Source organism: Scyliorhinus torazame, chromosome 8, assembly GCF_047496885.1.
Source record: "Scyliorhinus torazame isolate Kashiwa2021f chromosome 8, sScyTor2.1, whole genome shotgun sequence".
Lineage (NCBI taxonomy): Eukaryota > Metazoa > Chordata > Chondrichthyes > Carcharhiniformes > Scyliorhinidae > Scyliorhinus > Scyliorhinus torazame.
The window spans coordinates 76,973,429-77,000,021 of NC_092714.1; the positions used below are offsets into that span (position 1 = coordinate 76,973,429).

Here is a 26,593-nt window from a genome sequence, read left to right on the forward strand (position 1 = left end):
GAGGGTTGTTAAGAAGGCATACGGTGTGTTAGCTTTTATTGGTAGAGGGATTGAGTTTCGGAGCCATGAGGTCAGGTTGCAGCTGTACAAAACTCTGGTGCGGCCGCATTTGGAGTATTGCGTGCAATTCTGGTCGCCGCATTATAGGAAGGATGTGGAAGCATTGGAAAGGGTACAGAGGAGATTTACCAGAATGTTGCCTGGTATGGAGGGAAGATCTTATGAGGAAAGGCTGAGGGACTTGAGGTTGTTTTCATTAGAGAGAAGAAGGTTAAGAGGTGACTTAATTGAGGCATACAAGATGATCAGAGGATTGGATAGGGTGGACAGTGAGAGCGTATTTCCTCGGATGGTGATGTCTAGCACGAGGGGACAGATGTCAGAGGTAGGTTCTTTACTCAGAGAGTAGTAAGGGCGTGGAATGCCCTGCCTGCAACAGTAGTGGACTCGCCAACACTAGGGGCATTCAAATGGTCATTGGATAGACATATGGACGATAAGGGAATAGTGTAGATGGGCTTTAGAGTGGTTTCACAGGTCGGCGCAACATCGAGGGCCGAAGGGACTGTACTGCACTGTAATGTTCTAATATGTGATGGTGAAGATATAATATTTGAAAAAAATTCAGTAATAAGGCAAATAAGACTGAATTGTCGGCTGTGCTTGATTCGGGCCAGGTCGGGTCAAGGCTCACTAAATACAGGTAAAGACAGGGACGCAAAGCCGATAACTATTCTAACATACCACCGTGCCAATGTAGCGCCTACATGTCCTGGTAAGTTATTTTTACTCATTTAAAGATGATTAAGATTGACATGTCAAGTTATGAAAATATCGGACTTCCGGTGACGGCGGGCGGGAGACGGCCGCACAATGGAGAGCCCCCGCTCGGGAACGGCATTTTTGGGGCTTTAAGCCTGGTCCCAGGGTCCACGGAGGTGGCAGAAGCAGGGAGAAGACACGGAGGAGACACAGTGAAGACACAGGAGGGGAAAAAAACCCAAAGAAAAATGTCGAGGGTGAGCAAAAAAACGGCCGAAAAAAAACCAGCTGGAGGTCCGTCGGGGAGTGGAAAGGTCACCGCGGGGTCACCAGGTAAAATGGAGGCTGGAGCACCAGGGAAGGCCGCACTGCTTACGGCTGAAGAAATAACCAAGGTGATGGCTGCGGAATTTGAAAAGCAGTTGGCGCAGATTGCGAAATGCATGGAGACGGTGAGGAAGGAGATGAGGGAGGTTTTGAGTGTGCTGGTGGAGGAGGCGGTTTCCTCGGTGAGGACGGAGGTGGCGAACACAGTGGCGGAGGTGCGAGAGCAAGGGGAAGCGCTGAAGGAAGTGAAGGAGACGTTATTGCAGCACGGTGATCAACTTGCCTCGATGGGGAAAGAGATGCGGAAGGTGATGGATACTAACAAGGATCTGCGAGGAAAAATGGAAGACCTGGAAAATAGATCCAGGCGACAGAACTTGAGGATTGTGGGGCTGCCGGAAAGAGTTGGAGGACCGAAGCCGACTGAGTATTTTGCCGCGATGCTGGCAAAACTATTAGGGGAGGGGGAGGATCCCTCCCGATATGAACTGGATCGGGCTCATCGTTCGTGGAGGCCTGTACCAAAGGCGAGTGAGCCGCCAAGGGCAGTGACTCAGTGCTTCCGTAGGTACAGGGTGAAAGAGAAGGTCCTGAGCTGGGCCAAGCAGAAGTGGGTGGTGCAGTGGGCTGGAGCTGGTATGCGTGTATGCCAGGACTTTACGGTGGAGCTGGCAAGGAGGCGGGCTGCCTTCAACGGGGTGAAGAGGGCACTGTACATTAGCAAGGTGCGGTGCGGCATTGTATATCCAGCGAAGCTGAGGGTGACTTACAAGCTCAGGGACTTTTATTTTGGAACGGCGGAAGCAGCGGAGGAGTTTGCGAAAGCAGAAGGACTGTGGCAGAACTGACAAATTGAGGAATGGCCATGTGCCGATGTAACCTCATGACTGTATTTTTCTTCTTTTTTGTATCACTGCGCGCGGGTGTAGAGATTAAAGGAGCCAATGTGGTATATATTTGGACAAGGGAAGGGACGGAACTTTCACTCAAAATGAGAGTTCTTTGGGGTGTAGGTGGATATGCGGGGTTTGTGTGCTAAAAGGGGATCTTTGGGCTTTCCTGGGGCCGGGCAAGGGGGAAAGGGACCCGGGCGGGGGCCTCCACGCTGGCCGGTTTAAGCCGGCCAGTGAACGGGAGTGAGGTGGGGGGAGGGGCTGCGGCCATCGGAGCCTGGCAGAACAGGGTCCGAGTGGTCTAGCCGGGGTGGAAAGTTGGGGGGGAAGGAATCGAGGTTGGGGGGAGGAGTTCTACAAGAGGCAGTGGACGGGAGGAGCTGGAGACCTGGGGGGGGGGAGCCGTGTAAGATTAAGGGTGACTACGGGTAATCCCTGATTCCTTTTTGTCATTTGTTTATGGAAACATGCGGGTTGAGGTTTGGGGGTTGGTGGGTAGATGGGATCGTTGTTATTATGGGGACTGACATATCTTGCTGATTATTGTTTATTGTTGATGGATGTAAATGTGGGAGAAAATGGAGAATTTAAAAAAAAAAAATAAAAAAAATTTAAGTTATGAAAATATCGGTTTTCAGACAGCTGAATTTGAAACACATACCTGTAACATGATATGAACTGTTTATTTCTTTTCAAGTGTTTCTGTGGTCATTCAATGAGATAGTGTTCCTAATGTGAACAGTATCATGAATTTCTCTATTAACCTGTCGTCCTGTTCACCCCCATTTCCTGAGGCCATCAGGCATAATGAATGTTCATTTCTGGCCAGCATTCTCAATCAATCTAAAACATCATCGCTCTCTTTTACAACCTAAATTTCTAACTCCTTGGGAGCCAAGAAATTTGAAATCCCAGAGTCTAATTTGTGGTTTTGCCATAAGTAGAATGTCACTTAAGATTCAATAATTAACCATGTAGTTGGACATTCTAATGAGAAAGAAGCATTTGTATAACATTTCTTTATCACTTTTCTGAGAAACCTCTCAAAGCTTCAGTATCTTAAATCTCTGCTCCATAAGCAAACATTGAAGCAATTTGTGCAGAGCAGGATTCTTAACACTGAGATGAATTATTAATTAATCTACTTTTTCCGAGTGTTGGTTGAGAGAATTATTGGACAGGATACAGGGAAAGCTATTGTTTAATAGTCACATGAGATCTGAACTGCAGACAGGACTGTACAACTTGCAGCGTAATATTCAATATTGTAGTGTCAGCAAAGACTATGCACTCGAGACCTGGAAGTGACCTTAAAATCTCAATCTTCTGACTGGGTGATGCATTTATGTCTCGCTGTTAACATGACAGGTTAATGATCTCATTGGAGTTTAGCAGGATATGATGGCGGGGGCGGGGAGAGATCTTATTGAAACTTACAGAATACTGAGAGGCCTAGATAGAGTGGACGTGGAGAGAATGTTTCCACTAGTAAGAAAAACTATAACCAGAGGGCACTGCCTCAGACTGAGGGGATGATCCTTTAAAACTGAGATGAGGAGGAATTGCTTCAGCCAATAGGTGATGAATCTGTGGCACTCTTTGCCGCAGAAGATTGTGGAGGCCAAATCACTGAGTGTCTTTAAGACCGAGATAGGTCTTATCTCACCCAAAACAGCATTTCCCTTTGAAGCACAAATGTGTTAACTCCCCATACGTGCAAAAAGATTAACAATAGTCAGGAAATTTTGCTGATGTGTACAACTGCATAAAAACAGAGTTATAACATGAAAAGTAGCATCCTTTATTTACATATGCATCATTCACAACAGTACATGAACAAAATCTCCAGAAAATGTGATGGTGCTCCTGTAAAACACCTTGTGTAGGTGCTATATAAATGCAAGTTGCTATATATAATTATCTTGACACAGACTGGCCCTAGCATTTTTTTTTAAAATTTAGCATAAAAAAGATGCTCAAACTGATTTTTTTTCCCTAGCAGTTAAACAAAATATTTTCACAACTGGAATATTTTTTTTATTTCACAATTCCTTGGGAAAAACAGAAGCGGTACTAATTGGATAGCTCCTCAAAGAACCTACATAGACTGATAGGCCTCTTTCTGTGCTGAATAATTCTATGATTTTGCTTTAATCACCATTAAGCTAGTCTACACTCAGTGGGAATTTTGTCTGTTTTCAGCTGAGCAGAAAGAAAATGAGCACTGTATGTGAAGATGTTAGTGAATTGTGTCTGACTGAAATGCACACTTTATTGGTTGATCATGATGTTGTCCTGGCAAGTAACTGGAATAGTTGGCCTCCAGCTGAGGAAGCAAGGAAGTCAGAATGGGACCTGAAGAGGAAAATGTGCGCGAGGAGGGAGCATTGAAAGAAATTTAAACTTTTGTTTTAAGGCTTGGCAACACTGAACAATTATTTTTCAAGTTGGATAGAAAGAAGGCTTTCCTTATGTATGTGAAACACATTATGCAACACATTTTAGATACCAATGAGGGTGTTTCTAAGTATAGCACATTTATGAGGGGGAGATGATTCTAATGATTTTGTGAGTTCCATATCTTTTCATATTCTGCATATTTGTCTTCAACTAGTTATACTGTGAGATTATTTTTATAATTTGTTCAAGGCATCATAAAACCCTAACTTTGAGGATTGGACTCCTTTAGGCTACCTCATCCAGAATGGTCACAGATTTTGAATTATTAGGCACGATTCAAAGAACAAACCAAGAACAATGAAATGTACAGCACAGGAACAGGCCCTCCAAGCCCGTGCCGACCATGCTGCCCGACTAAACTACAATATTCTACACTTCCTGGGTCCGTATCCCTCTATTCCCATCCTATTCATGTATTTGTCAAGATGCCCCTTAAATGTCACTATCGTCCCTGCTTCCACCACCACCTCCGGTAGCGAGTTCCCGGCACCCACTACCCTCTGTGTAAAAAAACTTGCCTTGTACATCTACTCTTAACCTTGCCCCTCTCACCTTAAACATATGCCCCCTAGTAATTGACCCCTCTACCCTGGGGAAAAGCCTCTGACTATCCACTCTGCCTATGCCCCTCATAATTTTGTAGACCTCTATCAGGTCGCCCCTCAACCTCCTTCGTTCCAGTGAGAACAAACCGAGTTTATTCAACCGCTCCTCATAGCTAATGCCCTCCATACCAGACAACATTCTGGTAAATCTCTTCTGCACTCTCTCTAAAGCCTCCACATCCTTCTGGTAGTGTGGCGACCAGAATTGATCACTGTACAAGTGTGGCCTAACTAAGGTTCTATACAGCTGCAACATGACTTGCCAATTCTTATACTCAATGCCCCGGCCAATGAAGGCAAGCATACCATATGCCTTCTTGACTACCTTCTCCACCTGTGTTGCCCCTTTCAGTGACCTGTGGACCTGCACTCCTAGGTCTCTCTGACTTTCAATACTCTTGAGGGTTCTACCATTCACTGTATATTCCCTACCTGCATTAGACCTTCCAAAATGCATTACCTCACATTTGTCCGGATTAAACTCCATCTGCCATCTCTCTGCCCAAGGCTCCAAACAATCTAAATCCTGCTGTATCTCTGACAGTCCTCATCGCTATCCGCAATTCCACCAACCTTTGTGTCGTCTGCAAACTTACTAATCAGACCAGTTTCCTCCAAATCATTTGTATATACTACAAACAGCAAAGGTCCCAGCACTGATCCCTGCAGAACACCACTGGTCACAGCCCTCCAATTAGAAAATGCATTGCTACTCTCTGCCTTCGATGACCTAGCCAGTTCTGTATCCATCTTGCCAGCTCACCCCTGATCCCGTGTGACTTCACCTTTTGTACTAGTCTACCATGAGGGACCTTGTCAAAGGCCTTACTGAAGTCCATATAGACAACATCCACTGCCCTACTTGCATCAATCATCTTTGTGACCTCCTCGAAAAACTCTTCTCAAGTTAGTGAGACACGACCTCCCCTTCACAAAACCATGCTGCCTCTCACTAATACGCCCATTTGCTTCCAAATGGGAGTAGATCCTGTCTCGAAGAATTCTCTCCAGCAATTTCCCTACCACTGAAGTAAGGCTCACCAGCCTGTAGTTCCCTGGATTATCCTTGCTACCCTTCTTAAACAGAGTCTCCGGAAAAATCTCTAAGTGTGGTAGCGAGCAGAAATTGCCGCAAGCGGCGCTCGGCCCTGCAAGGCAAGCAATGCAATTCAACATTAATTGGTCCACTTAACGAGCCCTCACAGGAAAAGCTCTCCCATAATCGTCAGGAAATGGCCCAGACTGGCGGAGGGGTGCCGGACTTAAGAATGCTCACCTCCTTCGGGGAATATGCCCTGGAGGTGACTGGAGTGGCCGAGAACAGATCTGTCACCCACGCAGTGGCTGGCGATCGCCGCAAATGTGATGAACCACTGAGCTCCACCCGGAGGACCTGTCAAATGTGAGTTGTTTGCCCTCCAGTTCTTGACATGCCTGCGTCTGTCTGTGGCCTGTGCATGTTTGTAATAGAGGCAGAATAATCTCAGTGCTAAAGCCTTCAGTACCAGCGTCCCCCCCTCATAAATGTACTGTACTTAGAAACACGCTCTATGCTCAGGTTTGGTGGACTGTGTTGTGTTCTCTTATTTCTTGTGTTCTGGGGGTGACTGGCTTGTTGAAGTGAGCTTTCTGTTGGGGGGGGGGGGGTTGAATAATGTCTCTAATACCATCATTAAAAAGAAAAGTGAGTTGTTATTGCCTTACTGACCCATCCCTCCCACTGACCACATGCCCATTCTCCCACAGGATCTCCAGCCGACTGCGCCGGCCCATCCTGGGCTGCACCCTCTCCTCACTCCGAGGAGAACAATCGTTATAGTCGTGGCACAGCTGTCATCCCTACCCTCCACCAGCGCAGATACACACCCCTCAGTGGGAAATGTTATTGACCAGGCTTCGGGGGCTCAAGCTGGTGAGCACAACACTGCTGATGATGCAGCTGATGATGCACATCAGGTGGAGGCAGGACCACGCAGGTGAGATGGCAGTCGGAGGGCTGCTGGATCCCAGGACCCAGCTGGGTCCCAGCCTGATTCTGAGCCTGTGGTACAGAGGTACACAGAGCTGATCGAGATGATAGGGAGCAGCCAGGACATTCAGGGGAAGATGTCAGTGTCACTCAAGCAGATCCATAGCCGATTGGAGGGTACGGCTACAGCAGATGGCGCTGGCAATGCGTGGTACAGTGGCCAACACTGCTAGGGTGGCGACCACAGTGGAGAGCCTGGTGCACAACATTGGCACCATTAGTGAAGATGTCCAAGGTGTCGTGCAATCAGTGGTAAGCATGGCTGAGGGTCTCGGCAGCATGTCTAACTCGCTGGGGTGTGTCATCCAGTACCAGGCCGATCTTGATGAGGTACTGCGGGACATGTTGCGCTGACAGATGGGAATATAGGAATGGCCGAGGCGTTACGGAGCTTGTCCCAGTCGCAGGTGGGCATTGCTGAGGCGCTGCAGAGCATGTCCCAGTCACTGAGGTGCATTGCCGAGGGCGTTGACACTACAGTGCAGGCTATGGGGAGCCGGCAGAGGCAGCTGGGGCTCGAACCATCCATCCCAAGGTGAACCAGGGCCCTGTGGGCACTGACCAGGAGGAGGGAGCGCTGGGTGCTAACCCGGACCCGTCACATGGAGTGGCGACGGTGGCCACCAGCTCCCCGGGTTCCACCCCTCTGATGAGGCTGGGTCTCAAAATCAGCACATGGGACAGGGCGGCATAGCTGTGCATGTGCTGCCGACACGTGCGCTGGGGCCCTCAGGCCTCAGAGCCTCCAGTGGACACCCGACAGGTGCATAGAAAGCCACGGGACAAGGTAAGCAGCTGGCTGCCTCACCTCCGATGTGCATCCTGGGGAAACACCTGGACGTAGTGGTAGAGCTCAGGGCCAAGCACGTTGAGGATCACTGAGGGCACTGGGGGTGGGGCTGAACCATCGGGAGAATGGGGGATTGTGAAACATATTAAACACCTTTTTGCACAACCATTATGGCGCCTCTGTCACTTCCTTCCGCAATGCAGGCTGACCTGTGAACCCTTTATCCATCTCTGCCGGCATCCCCTCCTCCCTGTGGCACCTACCCACCCTCCGGCTGTGGACAGGTCCCCAGAGCTGTGTCCCATCCCCTGGGTGCTCGGATGTTCGCTGCTGCCTGTGTGGTGTTGCCTCGCACAGTGTCCAGGCATCAAGGTGTGATTGGGATGCTAGGCAATAACTCCCACATGCTACATTGCTTGCCCACCCACGGGAATCCACTTGGAATGTGTGAAGTGCTCACTTAGCCATGATTGCCAATTCCCAATTGGCAATAGCCTTTAGCTGCATGGCCAGGGGCCTCGGCAGTCGGTGGGGGTTATGGGTGGTCATTGGGGCAGGTGGGCAGAGGCTAGGGTTGCCCCCAAGACGGGTAAACAACCCAGGAGTTGGCTTGTGGTGCCACGAGCGGTTGACCACCCAGTGTCCCCCCCCAACCTTCTATGACAGCCCACCCTGCTTAGGGTCTCCCAATCCCAGCCGAGTGTACCTTAACCCCCCCCCCCCACCGAACACTGGGGTGGCAATTCCAGCGCCCCCGGACTCTCTGCCTGTGAGCAAAGATAGCTCTGAACACTGCTCAGCTCCCCACAGAGGCCTTCTGCCAGGTTCACGTTTTTCAAAAGGAGAACTAATCGGTGCCAGCGTGACTACTTGCTGGGCAGGTCGCTGATTGACAGGAGGCCGTTGGATATGGAGTGGCTCCCTTTAATTGTATGGAAATTGGGCTTAAGTGGTGATAATTGGTTTCTCACCTCGCTATGGCGAGATCCCGATTTCGCTTACGGGAGCGGGGCTTACCTTGTCCCTGTTCGCTTGAGCGAGAGAGTAACGAGGCTGGAGAATCGCGCCATAGCCTCCTCCATATATACAGGTAGTACATATTACAATAAACAACTTGTTTCTTTTTCCAACCTGGCAAGGATTAACTGCCAGTTTCAAATACTGGCACGACTTTGATAGTTTTCTGATTTTATATTGAGAGTGCAGAAGACTTGCATTACTTTAGGGAAGTGTATTTTGGATTGTAATCGTGTAACATCATGAAGTGCTGCCAACAAAATCTTCCCGCATGCTCTGGAAGATAGCTAAGGGGTTGAGTATCATGCTGCCATTTTGAAAGGAACTAAATTACCCCAGAACAATCTAGAGTATTTTAAGTGGCAGAGTTCTAGGAAGCCTTTTATAAGTGCTGTGCCAATAGATTGATGCAAGGAAACTGTTCTGACTCTCCCACTACCAGTTTTCTAAGTGGGTGTTCAATCCCTTTCTGCCATTACAAGTATTATTTCTAGCTATCACAACTGCTTCTCTTACTACAATCGAAAGTCATCCTTATCAACTTATTCTTCGCCAGTGTTGATGTGACCATTGTAGGGGTCACATTTTGAAATTGTCATTGGCTTTCAATCAGCAATTCCTGGGTCCTCCAGCGGGATCCTCTGCATCGCCGGCAGCACATCCCGCCCGTGGGTTTCCCGACGGCGTGGGGTGGCCACAGTGGGAACCCCATTTGCCGGCTGCGGGAATGGAGAATCCCGTTGCCAGAGCATTTATGGAACTGTTCAGTGCATTTATGGAACTATCATTTAGCGTTACCAGTGCTATTCAATGTAAATGTAATTTGCTGCTTTGTCTATATTTGTCTTTCTCTACATTTTGTGGTTGGTTTTGTTTTAAATTCTGGTAAAGTTCTTCTATTAATTTAACTCGCGTTCCTTCTCCCAAAAAGCAAATCTGTTGTCTACAGGAGTAGAGGAAAGGTCCCTTTCTGTGTAAATCCTGCAGAACAAACTGAAGAATACTATGTAGGCAGATAGAATAGTCAATGTTGGGACTATCTTAATCATTAGTATATGATTTTTCATTGCCTTATTAAAAGTACTTTTGTATATAAATCAATAAAGATTATTTTTTGAGATTGGGCATTTCTTGAAAGAATAAACTTTCAGAACATTTATAGTTCTTTGCATATTAAAATTCCAATATACGTCATTCATGAATATACAGACTGGTTTAGGTCATTTATATGTGCAAACAAATCTGAAATCTTTCTGTCTGTTGATTGAAAAAAAAATATATAGAAATATGGCTATATGTTTCGATCAAACCCATAAACATCAAGGACCAGTGATACTGTAACCTTTAAGTACTCTCACTTCGAGTGTCTCTCTGGAATTTCTTGTTGACTAAACTCAATACTGTTCTTCTAACAGTCTTAGAGAGCAGAAAGTACATGATTGGATCCAAGCAACTATTGAAAGCCGAAAGCAACAGTGAAATCTCATTTGATCTATTCACCATATTTTTCCAGTCGCAGCTTGTTTTGTGGAGCTGAGATGCGATGTAGAAGAACCGGGAGATATGATATGGGACGAAACATATGGTGAAAATGAAAAGAACAATGAACGTTTTTGTTGCAGCTCTGCTGAGAATTTTGCGATTAGAAAAACCAGGCTTTTCTTTGCTGAGCATTGAAAGTCTTTTAGCAATCTTTCCATATGAAAAGGTGAGGCAACAAAATATGATCCAAAAATTTATTACAATGAGAAGATTGATGTATGCTTTGAAGTGATCTCTTTCTCTATAATGGTAGCACTTGGAATTGTCATTCGAATTGTCAGATGTTCCGGTCTTCAAAAGCATTGGTACAACAATCAGAATGGAGATAAACCAGACAGCAGCACAAATCATTGTGCTTTGGGTGGCATTCCATAATTTAAACTGCTGCATTGGCCTTGTTATTTTTAAGTACCGATCCACACTGATGAGTCCCAAAAGTATAATGCTAATGTACATAGTCATGTAAAATACATTGCCAACAATACCGCAAAACAATTTTCCTAACATCCATTGGTTATGGTTTGCATGATATACTATTCTGAAAGGGAGGCAGGAAATTGAGAGGAGGTCTGCAATTGCCATATTGATCAGGTAGACATGGATGGAATTTTTCTTGTTTTGAATGAAGAAAAATATACATAGTGCTGAAATGTTGCAGATCAATCCAGTTAGAAAAATGATAGAGTATGCTACAGGTAAAAAAACCATTAGGAAGTTCTCGTGCATTGTACAATTTTGGTCAGTTGATGTATTCCCCTCCATTCTTGCCTTTAGCAATTTACTTCCATTTTCTGATTGCCAATAGCTCATCGGCAGATTGGTAGTTCCCATATTTTCCGGTAATGAGGTTGATTTGATAGTAAGCATTTATTTCTGTAATGAAATAGAATCTCGATTAACTTGAAGCTTATTGGAGAAAAAACTGCTACGGCATATTTATAAGACATCATAGGAACATAGGAAATAGGAGCAGAAGTAAGAAATTCAGCCCTTCGAGCCTGCTCTGGGATTCAATCAGATCATGGCAGATCTCTTCCTGGTCTCAGATCCACTTCCCCACCTGTCGCCCATATCCCTTTAACCCATTTTTAATCAAAAATATATCTATCTCTTTCTTGAAAACATTTAATAACTCCGATTCCACCACACTATGGGGCAGCAAGTTCCACAAATTCCCCACCCTCTACGAGAAGTAGTTCCTCCTCATCTCTGTTCTAAATCTACCACATCTCAACCTATATCTGTGACATCTTGTTCTAAATTTCTCCACAAGGGGGAACATTGGTCCATGTTTACTTTATCAGTCCCATTTAGTATTTTATACACCTCAATCAGATCCCCTCTCATCCTTCTAAACTCCAGCGAGTATAAGCCCAAACTGTTTAATCTCTCCTTCTACATCAACCCTTTCATCCCGAGAATCAATCTGGTGATCCTCCTCTGAACTGCCTCCAATGTCACCACATCCTTCCTCAAAAGTGACCAAAAATACTCCAGATGTGGTCTCACCAACACCCTATAAAATTGCAACAACTCTTTACTTTTATACTTCAGTCCTTTCGCAATTAACGCTAACATTCCATTTGCCTTTTTAATTACATGCTGTACCAGCATACTGACTTTCTGCGATTCATGAACAAAGACAACCCGATACCTCTGCCGAGATGCATCTTGAATCTCATTTCCATTTAGATAATTTGCCTTTCTATTTTTTCAGCCAAAATGGATAACATCACACTTATCTGTATTAAACTCCAACTGCCAATTTTGGCCGAATCTCCTAGACTATCTATATCCTTCTGTAAAATCTTTATCTCTTCTTCACTGACTGCTTTCCCACCTATTTTAGTGTCATCCGCAAATTTTGCTGTATTACACACTGTCCCTGCTTGCAGATCATTTATATAAATTGTAAACTGTGTCATGTGAGAGTACCTTTAAGAAATGGATGTTTAAGCAATGTACCTTTAAGAAATGGAGCTGATCATATTACTGAAGTGATGTCAGGGTGGGGGAGCTGAGCTCACTTCTGCTTTTTTGAGTTTCAATTTGAGAAGGCAGCTGGGAGTGTCTGTGTTATTTGTTAAGAGCTGCATGAAGAAACACAGAGCTGGTCTGTTGATTTCTACAGTCCAAAGACTATAAATATATTGAATGTAACCTGATGTGTTCTTATTTTTGAAGGTTTGAAGTCTTTTGGATGTTTAAAGGAACAGTTTGAAGGATTATTTAGTGTTGTAGTCTTTTGGGGTTATCTTTGAAGTAATGGGTGTTAAGATATTCAATGTTTGTTTTTAAAAGGTTAACTTGAGTTCATAGAATAAACATTTGTTTTGTTTTAAAAACCATTTGTCCATTTCTGCTGTATCACACCTGGAGAGTACGCCGTGTGCTTCCCACACAATCTATTAAAAGTTGTGGGTCGGTTGAACCCCATGAAACATTTTGGGGTTTTGTAAACCCGGACCCATAGCAACAGTTGAGGTCTGAAGAGTGACGCCTGCGGCACCCAGAGAAGGTCCCATTTATCCTGAGCTTCTGCTTTCTGATATTCTCTACTTTCGGACAGTCAGCCAATCCTAAAACCAATCTAGTACTCTACCCTAATCCCCTGCAATCCCGCCTTCTGGATCAGTCTTTTATGCGGCACTTTATCAAATGCCGCCTGGAAGTCTAAATATACCACATCCTCATGTTCCCCATTATCCACCTTGCTGGTTACATCCTCAAAGAACTCAAGAAAGTTTGTCAAACATGACTTACCCCTCATAAAACCATGCTGACAATGGTAAATTGAGCTTTGTCTTTCCAAATGTTCAGTCATCTCTTCCTTAATGATTGATTCCAGCAACTTCCCCACCACAGAGGTATCCTACTTTTTGCCCCTCTCCCTTTTTGAATAGGGGCATCACATTAGCATGTTTCCAATCCACCGGGACCCTTCCAGAATCTAGGGAATTCTGAAATATCATAACCATTGCATCCACTATCTCCGCTGCCACCTCCCTTAACACCCGAGGGTGCAGGGCATAAGGTCCCGGAGACTTATCTGGCCTTAGTCCCCATCAGTTTATTCAATACCACCTCCCCAGTGGTTGTTATTGCATCAAGTTCCTCTGCATTAACTGTAGTTTTTGGAAAAATTTTATTGTCTTAGACTGTGGAAACAGAGGCAAAATATTGGTTCAGTGCCTTCGCCATCTCTGTGTTCCCCATTATTACCTCACCAGTATCATCCTCTAAAGGGCCAACATTTACTTTAGCTATTCTCTTCCTCTTTATACACTTACAGAAGCTTTTGTTATCAGTGTATATATTTTTTGTTAGTTTCCTTTCATAGTTCACCTTTGTTCTTTTTTTTTAAATTTAGAGTACCCAATCCACTTTTTCCAATTAAGGGGCAATTTAGCGTGGCCAATCTACCTAGCCTGCACATCTTTGGGTTGTGGAGGCGAAACCCACGCAAACATGGGAAGAATGTGCAAACTCCACACGGACAGTGCCTCAGAGCCGGGATCAAACCTGGGACCTCGGCGCCATGAAGCAACCGGGCTAACCCACTGTGCCACCGTACTGCCTCCATCTTTCTTCTTTTGATTTTAGTTTTAAAGTAGCCTTTTGCTGAACCTTAAAGTTCTCCCAATCCTCCAGCTTACCACTAACGTTTGCAGTATGATATGCCCTAGTTTTTGCCTTTATGCCTTCCTTGACTTCTTTGTTTAACTATGGAATGTTTATCTCCCTTTTTCCTCTTCCTCTCAGGAAAGTACTTTGATTAAGTAGCATTTAATATCTCCCTGAATATCCGCCATTGTTCCTCAACTGTCTGTCCCCAGTCTACTTGGGCCAACTCTTTCCTCAGGCCTGTATAATTACCTCTGCCCAATGCTAAGTATGGCACTCTGTCTTCTCTCGCTCAATCTGATTTTGAAATTCCAGCATGCTGTGATCACTCTTTCCAAGAGGATCCTTAACGACAGCCTCAATCTCGCTGATAACTAAAAAAAGACAAAGACCCAACAGAATGTGGTTCCTACAGATCCATCTCACTACTAAACGTAGACGCAAAAATACTGTCCAAAATCCTAGCCTCCTGTATCGCAGTGCAGTGGTCAGCTGGCTCATCTTCTCTACCGTCCTTTTCCTCATCCACACGGAGCAAGTAGCTCGTACCGGTTGGGCAAGGTCAAGAGCTGAGGCGCCTCCATTTCTGAATTCAGGATACCCCTACCTGTCTCACTCTCAGTCACACTCTGCTGCCCCTGACAACTTGCCAAATTTGAGGTACTTAATCTACGGGGTGTGACCGCCTCCTAGAACAAAAGTTTTGCCGGTACCTCTCCCCCTCGCGGATGTGCTGCAGGTCTGAAGCTTATACTCCCAAGTCATCAATTCTGACCCAAAATTCTTTTTTTTGTGTTTTTTTTTAAATGAGCCAAAATTCCTAGAGCAACAAACACTTACCCCACCTAACCTGCATATCTTTTGACACCAGAGGCAATTTAGCATGGCCAATCCACCTACTCTACACGTTTTTGGATTGTGGGAGGAAACTGCAGCACCTGGAGGGAGGCCACACAGACACTGGGTGAACGTGCAAACTTCACACAATCGCCCAAGGCTGGAATTGAACCCAGCGCCCTGTTGCTGTGAGGCAGCAGTGCTAAGCACTGTGCCATCATAATCCACCAAATGCTTTAAATATATCATTTAAACCACAATATTAATGTGTTGTCTATCTGCCTTAGCTTTTCCAATAAAGTGCTGAATTGATTGTAGCAATTGATCCTAAAAACAAAACTGCAACAGCAGAGAATCTAGTGATTTATTTCTACCCACTAACTTGAATGATAGGTATCAGTTAAGTTAGATGATGCCCTACCTTTTAAAAAAAATTTAGAGTACCTGCACATCTTTGGGTTGTGGGGGCGAAACCCACGCAAACACTGGGAGAATGTGCAAACTCCACACGGACAGTGACCCAGAGCCGGGATAGAACCTGGGACCTCGGCGCCGTGAGGCAGCAGGGCTAACCCACTGCGCCACCGTGCTACCCGACGCCCTACTTCTTAACACCTGGGCTAGCATCATGTTCATCATCCATTCTTCTTCTGTCCTACTTTGTGATCAATACTTTCTATTTTCCAAAGTATAAAGAACGGTACAGCACAGGAACAGGCCTTTCGGCAGTCCGAGCCTGTGCCGATCATGATGCGCTATTTTATTTTAGAAACTTTCCGCCCTTATTCAGTCCAAATCCCTCTATTTCCGCCCTTTTCATGTACCCATCCAGACGCCTCTTAAATGTTGCTAATGTGCCTGCTTCCACCACATCCTCTGGCAGCTCGTTCCAGGCACCCCTCACTCTCTGTGTGGAAGTACTTACCCTGCACATCACCCTTAAACTTTCTCCCTCTCATCTTGAACCTGTGCTCCTTTGTAATTGACACTTTCACTCTTGGAAAAAGCCTCTGACTATCCACCCTGTCTATGCCACTCATAATTTTGTAGTCTTCTATCGTGTCTCCCCTCATTCTCCATCTTTCCAGTGAAAACAAGCCTGGTTTATTCAACCTCTCATAATAATAATCTTTATTGTCACAAGTAGGCTTGCATTAACACGGCAATAAAGTTACTGTGAAAAGCCCCTTGTCGCCACATTTCGGCGCCTGTTCAGGTACACGGAGGGAGAATTCAGAATGTCCAAATTATCTAACTGCACATCTTTCGGGACTTGTGGGAGGAAACCGGAGCACCCGGAGGAAACCCATGCAGACACGGGGAGAGCGTGCAGACTGCGCACAGACAGTGACCCAAGCCGGGTGTTGAACCTGGGACTCTGACGCTGTGAAGCAACAGTGCTAACCACTGTGCTAACCGTGCCACCCAGCCAACACCCTTGAGACCAGGCAACATCCTAGTGAACCATCTTTGCACTCTCTCCAAAGCTTCCACGTCCTTCTGATAATGTGGTGACCAGAACTGCATGCAGTACTCCTAAAACAGCCTAACCAAGATTTTATATAGCTGCAACATGATTGCGCAACTCCTGTACTCAATGCCCCGGCTGATGAAGGCAAGCCTTCATAATCGCATTGGCCGCCTGTGTTGCCGCTTTTAAGGAACTGTGGACCTGCATGCCCAGATCCCTCTGTATGTTAATGTTCCTAAAGGCTCTGGCCCCTTTACAGTATAACTCATACCTAGATTTGATCCTCCAAAATGTATCACCTCACATATGTCCAGATTAAACTCCATCTGCCATTTCTGTGCCCAAGTCTCCAATCTATCTGTATCCTGTTGTATCCTCTGACAATCCTCGGCACTATCAGCAACCCCACCAATCTTCATGGCATCTCCAAACTTACTAATCAGACCACCCACATTTTCCTCCAGATCATTTATACATACTACAAATAACAGCAGTCCCAGCATTGATCCCTGTGGAACACCACCAGCTCCAGATCTCCATTCTGAAAAACACCTTTCCACCAACTAGCCAGCCCACCCCAATTCCCATGTGATTTAAGTTTTTGTACCAGTTTGCCATGTGGGACCTTGTCGAACGCCCATATAAACTACATCCACCGCCCTTCCTCATCAATTTTCTTTGTCACTTCAGAAAACTCAATCAAGTTCATGAGACATTATCTTCCCCACACTAAACCATGCTGTCCATTTTCCTCCAAATGTGCAACTGTGGCAACTTGCTTTTTAGTGTTGGTAGCAATATCTAAACATCCCTCAACAAAAGTAATTTTCAATTCAAATGTAAATTATTTTTCTCTCTCCCTGACAGACCAGTTGTGTATTTCTAATACTTTATTTTTATTTCAAATTTCCTGCATGTATAGTATTTTAGCTTTCATTTTAGAAAAGAAACCGAACTATACCTGTTAATGATTTTAGTCAAATTTATGGAAGATTTGATGTGGCTGATTTTAGAAATGAATGTATCAGAGTATGTGGTAAGATCCCCGCATATCACCTGTGCAGTTATTGGAGAAGGAGGTTGCATCATGTCTTTCCTGTATTTAACCATACAAAGCTCCTGGTCCTGATGGACTACAGAGTAAAGTACTGAAGAATGTGCTCATCAGTTTAAAGGGGTATTTACAAATTTATTTCAAGTTGGCTGTATGTACTGTTCCAAATACTTGGAAAGCATCAGCCATCATACCTATCCCCCTACAATTTGCTTAAAATGCCACAAAGGGGAACTGAAGATGCTCCCCTTTCTCTAGTGAAACTGATAACTAATAACCTCAACAGCCAAAATCTTTTGTGCACGTCTTATTTACTGATTTTAGTTCAGCATTCAATACAGTGCAAATTCACATCCTGTTACAAATATTGTTCACTTTGATTGTGAATGGGGCCCAATTCATTGAATCAGGGATTTTTATACTGATCACCGTCAGCATGTTTTTATGAATGGCTTTTTATCTGATCAATTTATTTTATAGACAGGTGCTCCTCAGGGCTGTGTCCTGTCACCCGTTATTTTCCATATACACCAATGAGATATGAAACAAGGGAACTAATACTTCTTTCAATATGCATATGGCTTTGGTGGGATTATTTTTAAAAGATAAAATGACAACTGAAGGAAATTTTGAAAGGGTGGCAATATGTTAAAAGTAATAGTGTCAGCTGAGTGCTCTGCAGATCAATGTGGATGAATCCAAAGAGCTGCTTTACATAGCAATGACCTGCATATGTGTGAACTTCTCTATCTTAATTATCAACTTGTAGAGGTTTGGATGTTTCACGTATCTGAGAACATATATGGACCAAAAGCTAAGCTTCACAGAGAATACACCAACTGTATGTTTAAAAAGGGTAATTGGTGTCTATTTTTAATTAGAAAACTGGAAAGGGTTTGGAGTGAGTCAAGATGTTTTGGAGAAGGTATACAAAAGTCTGGTGGAGAGTATTCTAACATGCAACATGGCAGTCTGCTATGGTAACCTAAGTGTGAAATGAAGAAGTAAGCTAGCCAGAATTGTTAACACTGCAGGTAAAAACATAATAATGTGGGTAGCCAGCAGACACAGCTCAATAATTTATTTAACAACACAGTTAAGAGGATAGCTTAGGTCGTCATCAGTGATCCCTCTCACTCTTTATATCATCAATTTGAAAGACTCCCTTCGGGTCGGCGCTTTAGAATGCCTGTTGCTAGGAAAGACCTGTTCAAGAGTCTTGTTCCCGGTGCCATGAACTTACTAAATAACAATGTAAATGCCGTTTTTAATTATTTCAACTGCAGTAAGTGCTTTAATGACAGAGTGCAATGTGTATGTTTGTATGGTATTGATGTGTGTTATATATGCTCGAATGTAGGTATACATTAGTTTTTAACTAATGTCTATCATCACGGCCAGAATTCTCAGGCTGTTGCGATTTACTTTTCCCGCCGGCAGCGCAGCCCGCCCACAGGTTTCCCGGAGGCATGGGTCGCTTCAATAGGAAATCCCATTGACATGTGGCAGGAGTATAGAATCCCGCAGCTAGTGAATGGCGCAATTTCGGGGGACTGGAGAATCCAACCCTATATGTTATACTGGAGGTGAAGTGAAAGACAACTTTCTACTTTTGCATGGACAATAAAGCTCTATATTCTATTCTGTTCTATTATATTACTTTGTGTTCTCTCATAACTAATTGGAATTACAGGATGAAGTGAACCAGGCTCACCATTCCACATTTACCCTTCTTAACTATTTTGTTTATTTCTGTGCACCCATACCCATTTCATCTGTTACTCTTGGTTTTAAAACGTGTTAGGCCACTCCCTATTCTTTTAGTCTCTAGCAAATGTTTGTCATCCTCCTCGTTCTGCTTCAACTTGAAAACTACCGTAATATTGGCAATGGTACAATGCTGGTAACTCAAGTTTTAGAAGTTCAAATAATCTCACCATGTGTATTTCCGACATTGAATGTGGAAATTTGGTAATTTATGACCAAGTACTAGAAAAAACACCATCGGGACCTGGCCGGAGAAATAAAAAGATCGGTGGATGAGTCCCCAAGTCAAATCTTGAGAAAGTTGGAGGGAATGAATAAAAAAATGGAAACGTGGGGTGATGTAGTCCAGAATATGGAGGTGTCGCTCACTGACCACAGTGAGCTGATCATGGCGCTGGAAAAAAACCTGTCTTCGATCCTGGACATGAATAAGTTTTTAAAGAATAAAGTAAATGGCCAGGAGAACAGGTCTCAAAGGCAAAACATCCGCATCGTTGGTCTGCCGGAGGGAACGGAGGCGACACCCCTACAGAATTCATAGCTGACATGCTTTTTAAAATGGTGGGCGCGAAGGTGCTTAAAGCAAATTTTGTGAGCAATTGTCTGCTGCAAGAGCAGACGAGATCAAAAGCAACAAAACAGAGTCAATTTCTCAGTGAACTCGATGGGAAACTCTAAAGGCCGTCATAAGGGGGGAAAGTATCTCATGTAGAAAGATAGAAAAAATAGGAGCAGGATGAGGCCATTTGGCCCTTCAAGCCCGCTCCACCACTCATTATGATCATGGCTGATCATCCAACTTAATAGCCTAATCCTGCTTTCCCCCATATCCTTTTATTCCCTTCACCCTAAGTACTATATCTAACTGCTTCTTGGAACCATACAATGTTTTGGACTCGGCTACTTCCTGTGGTAACGAATTCCACAGGCTCATCACTCTGGGTGAAGAAATTTTTCCTCATCTCTGTCCTAAATGGTCTACCCCATATACTCAAACTGTTGCTCCTGGTTTTGGGCACACCCACCATCGGGATCATCCTTTCTGCATCAACCCTGTCCAGTCCTGTTAGAATGTTATAGGTTTCTATGAGATTCCCTCCCATTCTTCTGAACTCCAGCACATACAATCCTAACCAATTCAATCTCTCCTCGTACCTCAGTATTGCCATCCCAGGGATCAGTCTGGTAAACCTTTGCTGCGCTCCCTCTAGAGCAAGAACGTCATTCCTCTGATACGGAGACCAAACTGCACACAATATTCCAGGTGTGGTGTATACAGCTCACATTGTGAACAAGGAGAGAGAGAGGAATGACAAAGGCTGGTGGACTCCATCTTGGAGGTTGACCGCCAATATTCTGCTGCCCCAATGCCGGAATAACTGATGCACAGAAAAAATTTGTAACTGCAATTTGAATTGATCTCGACGAACAAAGCGGTGCATCAGTAATGACATTCTCGCAGCACCTTCTATGAACATAGGGAGAAGGAGGGTTGTCTTGCACAGTAACTCAAGAAGCAGGCAGCCTCCTGGGAAATTCCTCAGATTTGGAAAAAACAAGGTTATCTAGTCTCCGCCCGTCTCCAGGTAAATGCGGCTTTCAGTACATTTTACCGTGAGATATATGAGTCAGAGCCTCCTCCAGAATCTTCAGACATGATGAGATTTTGAGATGGTTTACACATCCCAACCATTGAGGAAAACAGGAAAAGGGAGCTGGGATTTCCCCCTTAAGCCCAGAAGAAATACAGAAATGTATTGGTCGGCTGCAATCTGGCAGAGCCCATGGTCCTGACTGCTTCCCACCCCAATTTTAGAAGAGGTTCTCCGAGCAACTAAAATCTTTAATCTTTGGACATGCTCAATGATTCACTGCCTAGGGGATCATTATGCCGCCCTTGGCCCAAGCCACACTCTCAGGGCTCCTGAAAAAGGTAAGGATCCAGTGAAGTGTGGTCACATCAACCCATTTCACTCCTTAACACAGATGTTAAGATACTGGCAAAAGTGCTGGCATTCCAGATGGAGCCATGTTTTCTAGATATAATTTTGGAGGATCAGACAGGCTTTATCAAAGGTAGACCATTCTTGGCAAATGCCCAACGTCTCTTGAACATTGTCCTATCCGCCTCATCTGCTTGGGAACCTGAATTTATCATACCTTTGGATGCAGAAAGGGAGGAGCACCTGAAATCACTCCGCAGATTACCTACTTTTATATATCACAGATCCGGTCTCCTCAATAGAAAACATCATGAAGATGCTCACGAGGTTTGACGCATTCTCAGGTTATAAATTAAACATCAGTAAAAGTGAGTGTTTCCCAGTGAACTGATTGACCAGAGGGACTCAGCTTGGTTTGCTGCTGTTTCACCTATCGACCTCTAATTTTCGATATCTGGGGATCCACTGGGCCTTACTCCACAAACTGAACATTTCAAGCCTCACGAGCAAGATCAAAATGGATTTACAGAGGTGGAATAACCCCCCTCCTGATTCTAGCGGGCAGGACCCAAACTGTTAAGATGAATGTACTACCCAGGTTTCTTTTAAAAAAAAATATTTTTATTGAAGTATTTGCAAAATTTTTATAACAACAAAGACAATAATAACATTAACATCAACATGGTAAGAAAAAGACATTTCCCACCCAACCCCTTGTGTATATCTCTCAACCATATTGCACCTACCTGCTCCCCCCCCCCCCGGAATATTGCTTCTGCTGACATTTTAATTTTCCCCGAGAAAATCAACGAACGGCCGCCACCCCCGGGAGAACCCCAGCCTTGAGGCAAACTTTATTTTCTCCAGCCTGAGAAACCCAGCCATGTCACTGACCCAAGTCTCCACACTCGGGGGGCTTCGAGTCCCTCCACATTAAAATGATCTGTCTCCGGGCTACCAGGGAGGCAAAGGACAAACCGTCGGCCTCTTTCACTCCCTGAACTCCCGGATCTTCTGACACTCCAAAGATCGCTACCTCTGGACTCGGCACCACCCATGTGTCTAGCACCCTGGACATTGCTTTTGCAAAACCCTGCCAAAACCCTCTAAGCTTCGGGCATGCCCAAAACATGTGGACATGGTTTGCTGGGCTTCCCGCACACCTCGCACATCTATCTACTACCCCGAAAAACTTGCTCATCCTCGCCGCTGTCATGTGGCCCAGTGTACCACTTTAAACTGTATTAAACTGAGCCTGGCACATGATGAGGAGGAATTAACCCTGCTTAGGGCGTCCACCCACAGACCCGCCTCCAGTTCTCCACCTAGCTCCTCCTCCCACTTGCCCTTCAGTTCCTCCACCGGGGTTTCCTCCGCCTCCAGCAACTCCAGCTAGATATCCAACAATTTCCCCTCCCCCACCCAGGTACCAGAGACTACTCTGTCCTGTATCCCCCGTAGCGGCAACAGCGGGAAAGCCAACACCTGTTTCCTCAAAAAGTCCCGCATTTGCAAGTATCTGAAACCATTCCCCGGTGGCAACTTGAACTTATCCTCCAGCGCCTTCAGACTGGGAAAACTCCTGTCTATGAATAGATCTCCCATCCTTCTAATTCCTGCTCTCTGCCAGCTCCGGAACCCGCCATCTATCCTGCCTGGTGCGAACCTATGGTTATTGCAAATCGGGGTCCAGACCAACGCACACTCCACCTTCTTGTACCTCCTCCATTGCCCCCAGATCCTCAGTGCCACCACCACCACCGGGCTAGTGGAGTAGCGGGCCGGCGAGAACAGCAGAGGTGCCGTTACCAATGCTCCCAAGCTGGTGCCTTTGCATGACGCCGCCTCCATCCGCTCCCATGTCGACCCCTCCCCCGTTACCCACTTCCTAATCATAGCTATATTAGCCGCCCAGTAGTAGTTGCAGAAGTTTGGCAGCGCCAGCCCACCCTCCCCCCGACTGCGCTCCAACAACATTTTCTTCACTCGCGGGGTTTTATTCGCCCACACAAAGCCCAAAATAATCTTGTTCACCCGCTTGAAAAAGGCTTAGGGATGAATATGCGAAGGCACTGAAAGACAAACAGAAACCTGGGGAGGACAGTCATTTTCACGGCTTGTACCCTCCCCGCCAACGATAGCGGGAGCATATCCCATCTTTTAATGTCCCCTTCCATTTGCTCTACCAGCTGGGTTAGGTTGAGCCTGTGTAATGCCTCCCATTTCCGAGCCACCTGTATTCCCAGGTAGCGAAAGCTCCTCTCTACCATCTTGAGCGGCAGCTCCTTCAGTCTCCTCTCCTGCCCCCTTGCCAAGATCACAAACAATTTGCTTGTTCAATTTATACCCTGAAAACCTGCCAAATTCCCCCAAGATCTGCATAACCTCCCCCATCCCCTCCACCGAGTCCGAAATGTACAAGCGCAGATCGTCCGCGTAAAGCGAAACCTGATGCTCACCAGCCCCTGCCAATTCCTTGATGCTCTCAGCACTATGGCCAACTGCTCTATAGCCAGAGCGAACAGCAATGGGGAGAGGTGGCACCCCTGCCTCGTCCCTCGGTGTAACTTAAAATACCCTGACCTCAGCCAGTTTGTGCACACGCTCGCTACAGGCGCCTGGTAAAGCAATCGCACCCAGTCAATAAAGCCCTCACCAAACCCAAACCTTCCCAGCGTCTACCACAGATACTCCCACTCCATCCGATCAAAAGCCTTCTCCGCGTCCATCGCTACCACTACCTCCGCCTCCTCTCCTGAGGGCATCATAATTACATTTAAAAGCCTCCGGATGTTAGCATTGGGCTGTCTGCCCTTAACAAATCCAGTTTGGTCCTCCCCTATCACCCCTGGGACACAGTCTTCTATCCTAGTGGCCAGAATCTTAGCCAGCAGGTTGGCATCTACGTTCAAAATCGAAATCGGCTTATATGACCCACATTGCTCCGGATCCTTCTCTCGTTTAAGAATGAGTGAAATCGAGGTCTGCGACATCGTTGGGGGGGGGGGGGAGAGATTCCCCTTGCTACCCAGGTTTCTGTTCTTATTTCAAATTATCCCCTTTTTTTTTACCCAAAGCATTTTTTATTACGGTCAACAAATTAATATCTGCATTTGTCTGGGCAGGTAAGAGTCCGAGGGTCCGCAGCGCTCTGCTTCCGAGGGACAGAGGATCGGGAAGCTCGGCCTTACCAAATTTCTGCTTTTATTACTGGGCTGCCAACATGCAGAAAATCCTACAATGGCTGACTGATCTGAAATCAAACTGGAGTAGATTAGACTAGGCACGGTCTTGTGCTACAGCCTCCTCCCTACGCAACCTAATTACCGATCTTATCTCCGCACGGTCTTTCTACAAACCCTGTGGTTATTTCATCCCTCAGGATTTGGAAGCAGTTTCGGCAGCACTTCAATCTTCTCTCGCTGTCGTCACTTGACCCAATATGTGACCGCCACCTCTTCGAGCTTGGATCCATCGTTCAGGTTCTATGGGCGGCATGGTAGCACAGTGGTTGGCACAGTTGCTTACAGCGTCAGGGTCCCAGGTTCGATTCCCGTTTGGGTCACTGTCTGTGCGGAGTCTGCATGTTCTTCTCGTGTCTGCGTAGGTTTCCTCCAGGTACTCCGTTTCCTCCCACAAGTCCCGAACGATGTGCTGTTAGGCGAATTGAACATTCTGAATTCTCCCTCTTGTGTACCTGAACAGGCGCCGGAATGTGGCGACTGGGGCTTTTCACAGTAACTTCATTGCATTGTTAATGTAAACTTACTTGTGACAATAATGCTTATTATTATTAGAGAACAGGAGGTCTGGTACTTTGGGGATTTATTCCCAGGTGAAAGCTTTGCCAGCCTTGAAAAACTCTCAGAGATATAATCTGTCTGGTCCCAACCTTTTGTTTTTTTCAAATTTGGGATTTCTCAAGTTTTTTTATGTCCTTCCCCCTGCCCCCTCTCCCCCTTCAATGCTGGAAAAGATACTGGCTTTGGCACAGCAAGGGAGAGAGTAGTTTCAAATCTGTACTGTAGTGATCTCTGTATATCAATATACATGATCAATGTATGTAAAACTAGTACAATCAATTCAACACTAGATGTCTCATTATCAGATGGTATAAGAAAGACTTTCCAGCTCTTTCTGGGAGAGTGTGCTTCAGGAGAGTGAACAGACAAGACATAGAATAGCTGGAGAGAGAAGTTATAAGCTATTTCATTATTACATTGTATAGTTAGTTAGTTATCTTTACTGTATTTTATTTATTTTGCTAGTTGAGTATTAAGTACAAAGGACTCACAAATATTATTTATATTACTCAATAAATTAGTTCATCTTTACAAGAAGACTATTGTTCATTTCATCAACTCGGCTGGTTCAAAGAGTAATATACTATATTACACAAGGTAATATAACATGCTATCAGATGTTTAAGTTTAACATGGTACCAGGGAGTTTAAGCTTTTAAGAAAGACTAGTGAAGATTTAGAATAAAAGAAAGAAAGAAAAATCGTAATCAACTATTCAACTACAGAAGTCATCGCAACATCGGAATCTTCGACAAAAACAACTTTTCAATGGACTGAGTTCAAGCCCCAAGACATCTAAAGACCACTGGTAATTTAAATTTGAATTGGAAATTGTTCAAACAACTTCATTTAGAAGCCAGTGATTTAAGTGCTACACCAGAAGCTAGAAGAATTGCTTTACTTCTGTCCCTGGCAGGACAGCAAGCAATCAAAATCTTCAATTCGTTTAATTTTAATGCTGGTGAAGATAAAATAAAAGTTTGATCAAGTTATAGCGAAGTTCGATGAACATTGCAAGATGCAAACCAAAAGTTTCGCAGAAGAGTTCAAAAAGTTGGTGAACCAGTGAATAATTTCATCGCAGATCTCAAACTCTTGTAGATCTCCATGATTCACTCGTGAGAGACCAAATTGTTTAAGGCATACTTGATGATACTGTCAGAGAAGCTTTAATTAGGCAAAATGATTTAACGTTGCAAACTGTGATAGATAAATGCATCTCCGTGGAACAGACGAAAAGTCAGTATTTAGCATTTTATCTTAAGGAAAAAAGCACAAATCTCTACCACGAGGCAGAGAAATTCAAAATGGTGTCGCAGGCAAAGCAGAAGACTGTGAGGAACGGAAACTATCCTTCGTAAGCATTTTCGTGCTCTGCACATGCGCACGACGCACAGAAATGCGAGACGTCAAAGAAGAAGTCTGCACATGCGCGTACGTCACTAATGCGTCATGACGGCAACGTGATTACGTGTCATAGGTGTGGCAACGCCCACTTAAAGGGATACTTCCCTGCTTTTGGTAAACACTGTTTGAGATGTCAGAAGTTAAATCATTATGCTTCTCAGTGTCAATCATCTGCAAGTTGCATTCCTCCTGCACAGAAAAAAAATTACAAAGTAAGAGCTGTGGACAACAAAGAGAAATCGACACAAGAAGATTTCATGAA

The 26,593-nt window shown here is 44.9% G+C and overlaps 2 protein-coding genes across 14 annotated transcripts in view; one reads left to right on the plus strand and one right to left on the minus strand.

The window, feature by feature from the left end:
* The window catches only part of caska (calcium/calmodulin-dependent serine protein kinase a), a 783,320-nt gene that overhangs the window by 285,108 nt on the left and 471,619 nt on the right, over window positions 1-26,593 (plus strand). The window lies entirely within an intron of this gene.
* The window catches only part of gpr34b (G protein-coupled receptor 34b), a 40,208-nt gene continuing 22,169 nt past the window's right edge, over window positions 8,555-26,593 (minus strand). For both annotated transcript variants that reach the window (XM_072513846.1, XM_072513847.1), the window contains exon 2: window positions 8,555-11,298. In XM_072513846.1, the coding sequence (XP_072369947.1) occupies window positions 10,228-11,292 (1,065 nt within the window). In that variant the 5' untranslated portion in view covers window positions 11,293-11,298 and the 3' untranslated portion in view covers window positions 8,555-10,227. The remainder of the gene's footprint in view (window positions 11,299-26,593) is intronic.